General features: G+C 48.3%; 1 protein-coding gene across 1 annotated transcript; it reads right to left on the reverse strand.

Moving 5' to 3' along the window:
- Positions 1-5686: 5686 nt before the first annotated feature.
- NXPH3 (neurexophilin 3) lies at positions 5687-7996 on the reverse strand. The gene is made up of 2 exons (XM_034755941.1): positions 7926-7996; positions 5687-6554 (listed from the first exon to the last, which is right to left on the reverse strand). Exons 1-2 carry the CDS (start codon positions 7980-7982, stop codon positions 5826-5828), a joined length of 786 nt encoding a protein of 261 aa, XP_034611832.1. The 5' UTR covers positions 7983-7996; the 3' UTR covers positions 5687-5825.
- Positions 7997-8439: the final 443 nt, after the last annotated feature.

Here is an 8439-nt window from a genome sequence, read left to right on the forward strand (position 1 = left end):
AAACTTTGGCTCCCGGCCCATCAGGGTAAGCCGCTGGCGGGTCGGGACGTTTTGTTTACCTGGAGCGTTCACAGGCACAGAGCCCCTCAGCTCCCAGTGGCCGCGGTTTGCCGTTCCCAGCCAATGGGAGCTGCGGGAAGTGGCGCCAATTCCCGCAGTTCCCATTGGCTGGGAACGGCGAACCGCGGCCACTGGGGGGCTGAGGCGCTCCATGCCTGCAGATGCTCCAAGTAAGCAAAACGACAATGTATTAGATATTCAATTCAATGATTCCATAGAGTTGAAAATCATCAAATTTTGGTGTAGACCCATTTACAAGCTGACCCCCCCCCTTTGATGCGTCACTTTTTTTACCACAAATATTCAGCTTATGAATGAGTATATATGGTAGTTTGCTTTTCCTCACCTTTTATGATCATTCAACTGTACCTGAAGGATATTTCGTCAAACGTTCCAAAAAGCAAACCAAGCCTCTTTATGCTGACGCAGACTATGGAAAGTTGCAGCTCGTGGGGAGTCATTTTTTCCCCCCAGAAAGTTATTGACCCAATTTCAGTATCGCGAGTGTTCAAAAATCATGAGTCAGGCTCCACAAAAAATGAGTTACTTTTAAAATCAGGATAATTTTAAAATAATTTCGGGCTTCCCTTTAATTTGTTTTTTGGTGTTTGAGCTGTTAGAAGTTATATTTTCACACTTTTTTTTTTCTTTTTTTTCCTGCAACCATCAGGCCTAGAAACTTTTTGTTTGTTTAATTGAAAGTTGAGATTCTTAGGCAATAATATGACTCCAGTAGCCAGGGTTGTGCAAAAAACCACCAAATACTGCAAGACTCATGATAAAATTACAAGAACTGGCAACATATCAACTTTAGGATTATAAAAGAAGTTGTGTCACATTAACTATGACGCTTGTGGCAAAAAAAATTGACTTACAAATTAATACTCATAATTCCTTTTCATTCAAAATCTTGGCATCTGGCTGGAATATTTGTAGAACATTTATTGAAGAGTCTTAATGACGTTATGGGCTATAATACGAGCCTTGGTGTTTCAAGGGATTCCATATTTTCGTTAAGCTTCAGAGTATGCCATCCTTGCGTTGAGATGGGCCTTTCTTTGCGACTAGTCCTATTGTAATCAATTAGAGCAGCATTTCTCAACCTTTTTGATACTAGGGCTTGCTGCCTTTCTAAACTGTCGAGGACATCTCGGGGACTGATGTTGGTCCACAGACCGGTCGTTGAGAAACACTGAATTAGACCACTCAGAGTAAGGAACTAAATATGACTTAGGGCTGCATAATTGGTCTCCTAATGTCAAATAAATATCCCGTTTAACATAGCTCTGCCACTGCTAGTTTTGGATGAGTGTGGTGACTTGAGAGGAAAGACCAAAAAAATTAAATGTCATTGACCAGATGATGGCAAGGGAAAGCTACATCTACAAGTATGTAAAGGGTCTAAATGCCCCCCATAATGGAGATGGATTTAGGGTTTGGTTTAGGCAAGTACCCTGGGATGTAATTAGGAGTAATGAGATGTGAAACTAAACAAAGGAATGTGTAGGCTGAATGCAGGGATGGGGAAGACGTACTAACTATTCAAGTGTAAAACAGTCTTGTAAGGGAAATGGTGGAAGCCCCATCATTTGAGCCACTTAAAATGGACAGGATAGAAGCGGAGAATTTACAGTGTACAGAAGAAGCCCTCAGTGGCGGGGGGGGAAGGGGGAGGGAGGAGAGAAAATGGCAACGCTGTAGGTGGTCTCATCTCAAATTCCTGTGATTCTGTGTAGTACTTTTTCCTCAGTGCAAAGTGTCATGTTGCTGTTCTGTAATAATGACATTTGATTTGTTTCTCAGTAGCTTCTGATTTTTCTGGTTCTTCTTGTCCTTGGCGCAGTGGCCGGCTGGCTTCTTTCTCCCCTGGAGTTCTGACAGTGTCGGCTGTTGAAAAAGTGAGTTATGTTAACAGCAGAGCAAGGGTGGTTGACTTTGGCATGGGGATGGGGCAATGCATTCTGGGAGGCTGGGTTTCTGAACAAGCCAAAGCAAAGGTTAGATGCATCTTTGAGACTCATTAAAACAATTAGAAGGATTTGGTGGGGAAGGAAGAGACTCTATTAGCCAACTGGGGAATTCCATACTGGAGATGGAGGAAGCCACTGCCATGTACTGTATGGTTCTACATCTCGGCCAATAGCAGATGCAATCAAAAGCTGTTCTTTCTCCTGAGACATAGATATCCGCTTCCACTCCCATTGAGTTTCTCTGCATGGTGGGAGCCTGTGCTTATAAACAGAGATGGATGATTAGCTGCAAAAATATTCCATAAATATTGCTATGAATTTTTTTTAACGAACTCACCCTGTCATAGATGCATGACTTTTGGTTTTGCTTTCCACAGTTCTTCCTGGAACTGCCTTTTTATTGTTAGCATTTGCAGTAACCATAGTGTATTTCAAGTGTACGTACTCATGGGAAAATAACTTAAACTTGCTTTCTGTATGTATTTGCAGCAGAGATTCCATCATGAGTGTTAGACTCATCTAGTCCGGGAACAAGAACAATATTGTGAGGCCAATCTCCACTCCACAGCACAGCTTCAAGAGTAAGCCACAGAGCAAACCAAATTAATTACAAAATAGAACTCAATAAATTCAAGGAAATCTCCACGCATTCTCCGACATTTCCTTGAACATAAGGTGAAATTGGTTGAATAAATTGTTACAAAGGCTCTCACTCGGATCTAGTTGGAACAAAGAGGGGTGAGCCACATAGTTGATAGAATGTGTATCTAGCTTATGTGTTTTTACCTTCTTTTGTTTGCCGTTTAGTTGAGTGAAATTCTCTTTTGATCATCTTGTGTTGCTTGGTTAGTTGGGAGGAGATGATTCTAATCTAGAATAATAGACGGTGCTGGTCTCCTAGTAACCACCAACTGCCCTATCGCTTTCTAAAATGCTGCATCCTGTATAGCTTGACTGTTTGTTTTTGATGCTCTGAAAATTAAATTTTTTCAGAAATAGCTCCAAGTGAACAACTTTTGTGTATTTTTTTTCCTCTTACAGTGGGAGGGAAGGGGTTAACAGATTTTTTCTTTATTTCTTTTCAAAGGAAGCATGAAACCTTCTGGGGATGTATCTTAGCTTGTTCCCCGTGAGATGAAAGCAATCCTTTCAAAATATCAGATATTATGACTGTTGTTTATTTTTGTTGGTTTGTTTTTTACAACTGAGCTTTCAAGGTATTTTGTGCTCTGGTTTGTGAAGAGTAAAAATTCCTGGTTATTCAACTAAAGCAAATTTTTTTTTTTGATTGATTGATTGATGTACTCTGGCTGGCTTCTCTGTGTTACTCAGTGTGTAAATGTTCAGATGCGTATAACAGAGCCTTGCTGACTTGCTGTAATAACCAGAAGATTCACTCTGAATTAGCAACTAGGTAAAGAAACATGATTTAAAAACAAAAGCAAAACAGCACCACACTGGGTCGCAAAACCTACTTTAACTGTCATTCAGTTTCAATGCATAAGACACTAGTAAATGTACTTGGATAGGATTTTACTGACGTGATAAAGTCTTAGTAATGTGAGACCTTGGCATAGTGTGGGGGTGGGAAGGGACAGAATGGAGAGCTCGCTGGGTCTTCTGTGAGAATGCCAGTCTGCGCATTCTGTGCATCAAAGTGAAGTTTGTGAGGTTCTAATGCAGGGGTGGGCAAACTATGGCACGGGGGCCACATCCGGCCCTTCAGACATTTTAATCCGGCCCTTGAGCTCCAGCCGGGGAGCGGGGTCTGTGGCTTGCCCCACTCCGTGCGTGCCATGGCCGGGAACCGCGGCCAATGGGAGCTGTAGGGGCAGTGCCTGCGGACGGGGCAGCGTGCAGAGCCACCTGGCCACACCTCCACGTAGGAGCCAGATGGGGGACATGCCACTACTTCAGTGAGCTGTTTGAGGTAAGCGTCGCCCGGAGCCTGCACCCCTGCGCCCTGACCCCCTCCCCAGCCCTGATCCCCCCCTCCCACCCTCCGAACCCCTCAGTCCCAGCCCAGAGCACCCTCCTGCACCCCCAACCCCTCATCTCCAGCCCCACCTGAGAGCCCGCACCCCCAGCCAGAGCCCTCCCCCTACACACCAACCTCCTGCCCCAGTCCGAAGCCCCCTCCCACACCCTGAACTCCTCATTTCTGGCCCCACCCCAGATCCCTCACCCCAACCCCCAATTTCATGAGCATTCATGGCCCGCCATGCAATTTACATCCCCAGATTTGGCCCTTGGGCCAAAAAGTTTGCCCATCCCAGTTCTAATATAGAGGGAAAGACAGAGAGATTTGAGGCTACGAATCCCCGTTTAGTAACTCAGAATTCACACATCCACTGCGGAGTATCAACCCCATACAGTGCCTGATTTAAATGCTAAAGGTCACAAGTTCAAGTCCTGCAGGCTAATAAAAATGTATCCAATGCTCAGATCATAGAAAAATTAATGCAGGGGAAGAACCTGAACAGAATAGTATATATGGGCAGTGGGGTGGGGAGAGGGCATGTTAGGGGACTGGATCATGCATTTTGCATTTCTCATTCAGAACTGTGAAGATTTTTGTTTTTTATCCAGGGAAGAGACTCTTTTAAAGACGAGATGGTTCTCAATGAAAACACTTACCCTACCCTCTTAGCACCGGGGAAACTTTCTCCATTTCAAGGACAAGATTTTATTTTTTTTAAATAAATTAAACGATACAGCAAACACATGACCCCCCCCCTCTCTCTCACACACTCACTCACACACACACACACCTTTTCACCCCCCAACAAATACAGAAGCTACATAGTATATAGGGCTCAGGATGGGTGGAAGAGATCTGCTGGAGGTAGACAAATAAGGAGAGCAGGAAGGATGTGGGGTGCTGACATGGCTGAGAATGCAGATGCAAGGGGGAGAGGAGGAGTGATGTGGGTCATGGATTTGATGAAGTGAAATTTGTGAATTCTATATACTGTGTCAGCATTTTTGACTGTGTTGACCAGGGTTTCTTTATCTGTCAATCCATAGGGCTGAGATTCTGTACAAACTCCAGCCATCGGGAGTGGCTAACAGAGTCTGAAAACCCCACAGCAAGGAGAGATGACACTTTGTCTGGAAACTTCTCATCCCCAGACAATCTAATTTCCCTTCTTCATTCCTGCCTAGTCATGGCAGAGGATCCTCCAAATATTTCTACTTCTGAGCTTTTAGCTCTTAGTCTCTGGAGACACCTGCACTCCCAAATACGGATTGTACACGAGACCCTGATAGTCAACTCTAGCTCATACTTTGGTAGAGCTCTAAGTACATGGTTACCCACTGATGTCAAACAGCCATCTTTAATACACTAGCACGAATCCCCTTTAATATCCTTATCTCCAACGAGACCTCTTACTCTGGAGCCAGGCCACCGTTGGTTTGGTTTTTAAGCCTGTGTCTGTAGACCCCTTGACCCAACGTCCAGGCCTTGGTTTCTTGGCCACGTGAGCTAGGTCCAGGCAAATATTCTTGTGTTGAGAAACCCAAATCCTGATGATGATTTCTGTACTTCATGTCCAGGCATCTTCTACATATCCCAGTCTCTAAAAACCACGGCTCTGGGTCAGGTTTAGAAATGCCAGTACCCTGAGTCTAGAATTCCTTTCTTCAATGCTTTTAGAGAGAATCAGTACTCCTTCCTTTTCTGTCCTGCATCAGAACTCTGGTTTCTAGAGACCCCTGCACTCTGCTTCAGTTTACAAAACTATTTCCCCAGGACACCCGTCTCTGGGCTATCCCTGAGATGGAACAGGTCTATCATCCAGAGGGGTAATAAGGTACATCACTGTGGTAGTTATAGTCAGGACACACCTTCTGCACTAGCCTGTAGTCTATGCTGTAGAAGGTGATGTAGATGCAAATGACTTTGAAGGGTTTGGAACAGACCCAGGAGACATGACTCTGGGTGTGCTCATAGTAGCAGGTTTTGGAGGGGTCGTAAGTACAGAGTGTGGTTTTCTTGGCACGATCCACTTTCTCATAATCTACCCGGCAGTTGAAGACCTTGGATTCTTTGGCCTCAATAAAGATCTGCTGCTCCAGGTCAAACTCCACTGTCTTGGTGGGAGGGACGAGGCTAACAGAGATAGTGCCCTGCCCAGTGGAGTTGTGCCGGAAGAAGACATTAACGGTACCGTTACCATGATCAACGACCTTCCCAGTGATCAAAAGGTTCAGCTTTACCGTCTTGATGTTGGAATAAAAATCACCCCAGCCAAAAATTTTCTTGAACTTGCCTGTGTTTGCCACACGGTCCCTGCGTCCTCTAGAGCGTGAGCCCTGGTCCAGCTCAGACAGGTTGTCCAGGACTTCCCAGAACTCTTGTGAACTAGAGAGCAACTCTAGGTGAGTCAAATTCTGCAGTGGGGTTTGAGTTAGTAAGGAGTTCGGGGGGAGGTGCTCCCTCTTCTTTTGCAGTTGGGATCTGTCTTGAACTTCATTTTCATCTTGCTCTGCATCCTCCCCTTGTTCTTGTCCAGAGATCACCTGAACAAGATAATTGGAGAGAATAAGAGAGATGTATCTTCTCCCTCCTGCTGTTCTTGTACTATGTCCTCTTTCCACTTACCTCTAGACATGTCATCACAAGTCTTCTCCCCTCTTTCTCCTTCCTCATTCTTGTTTTCCTGCTCCCCTTTCTCTTATATGCTTCTCTTTTCTCTCCTGTCTCTGATCCTCCTTTGAATAACCTCCTTGCTCCATCTACCCTATTGTCTCTCTACACTCATCCTTCCTTTCTGCCCTGAGTAACGGGCTTTCTTCCATGTGAGCCTCTGGGATTTTGTGTGCCCTTTTGTTCAGGGTCCCACCTAATCCCTCCAGCTTTCCAAAAATGTCAGGTGAGGTCAATTCCCCGGGATCTCTGCTTAAAGCTGGTGCAGAGGGGCGTAGAAGAGATGGGCGGGGGATTGGGTTAGTGCTCGCTGGATGTAATGGACCAACCACTGTCCTAAGAATGCTGGTCTTCTAGCCTTTCCTCAGTTACTGAGATCCCCCCCCCCCCCACACACACACCCTATGGTTCAGTTGACTATAGCCCCATCATCTGGTCCTTCTGTCTCCCAGCTGCTGTAGCAGTCAGGTAGTGGGCGACAGGGACAGACAGAATCTGGACAAGCCAGGGGGCCAGTGCCTCCTCTCCCCCGTCCCTCCCCACTGCAAGGTCTGGGGAGAGCTCAGCCCTAGGCTCGCTCTCTGCCCCCCCCCGCTCCCTCGGCCGCGGAGCTCTCTCGCTGGTGGGAGGGGAGCTGAGGTTGCGGGGGGGGGGGGTAACATCTGCATCTCTCACCTGCCTCCCGGCCAGATGTGGCTCACCTACTACCCCCCCCCTCGGGGGGGTCAGGTTGCCGTGGTGATTTCAGCCACACAGCTGCGTGTGTGTCCGCCGGGGGAGGCGGGAGGGCTGGCTGGGACCCTGCGGGCTGTCAGCGCTCACCTGGTGGAGAAGGAAGGGGGGGGGGGGGGGGCCCCCCCGGGGGCGCCCCCCCCGGCCCCCCCCCCCCCCCCCCGACGGGCAGGGGGGACAGCGGGGCACGCTCCCACGGGGTGAAAGGTGCCCTCCGCCCCCTTCATCCCACCCTCGGGCTGGGGGAATTGGTCACACGAGTCCTTGAACTCCCCACACTTTGGGGGAGCTGCCTCCTTTCCCCCCCCCATCAGCCAGACACTCCCCCCCCCACTCCAATACCAGCTGCACAATCACACAAGTTTGGGGGGGGTTGTGTGTGGGGGGGTTAAGACTTCTTGCCAATGCCTCCTTATACTTTTAAAGAGCCTCTTTCCCCCCCCCCCATTCCCATCCCCTTTCCCCAGCAGCCCCACAGGAGCTTCCCTCTGCGCCCCCCCCCCATCACTCACCAGCAGGGAGATGCTCCCCTTGACCAGGAACAGCAGGAAGCCGCGAGATAGCTGCATTTTCAGCCGGTGCCTCTCCTGCCTCGCGGTGCCTGGAACTGGAGGGGGGCGGGGAGGTGTTTGGTCCTCTTATAAGCGGGGCTCCTGGCGCCTACGGCCCCCCCACCCCATGATCTGTCTGGCAACTCCCTTCCAGATCTGGCAGCTCCCTTACACCTGCTGCCGCCGCGGGTTCCCTCCATGTGACCATCTCTCCCCTCTGCTTCGTGGCAGACTCTGTGAAACTCTCCTACCTCTCCCCCAGCACTGTTCGCACCCTCCCACCGGCAGGTACCTCCAGGCTTAACCCTTCCCTGCCTGCACCGCCGCTGGACACTCCAGAGGGCAGGCTTTGGACACTTTCCCACTGTGGAGAATGCTCCCAAATATGACTGGAGACCAGCGTCCCCATCAGTGCCTGAAACTTCTGGGGGACACGAGAAAGGTGAGCTGGAAAAGTCTTTGTCCGCCTGAGCTC

Source organism: Trachemys scripta, chromosome 23, assembly GCF_013100865.1.
Source record: "Trachemys scripta elegans isolate TJP31775 chromosome 23, CAS_Tse_1.0, whole genome shotgun sequence".
NCBI classification, from domain to species: domain Eukaryota; kingdom Metazoa; phylum Chordata; order Testudines; family Emydidae; genus Trachemys; species Trachemys scripta.

Bases quoted from the DNA above. Each gene is read 5' to 3' on its own strand.
- NXPH3 (XM_034755941.1), bottom strand. From the start codon at position 7,982: ATGCAGCTATCTCGCGGCTTCCTGCTGTTCCTGGTCAAGGGGAGCATC. The intron at 6,555-7,925 runs GTGAGTGATGGG...TATCTTGTTCAG, and splicing joins AGGGGAGCATCTCCCTGCTG to GTGATCTCTGGACAAGAACA.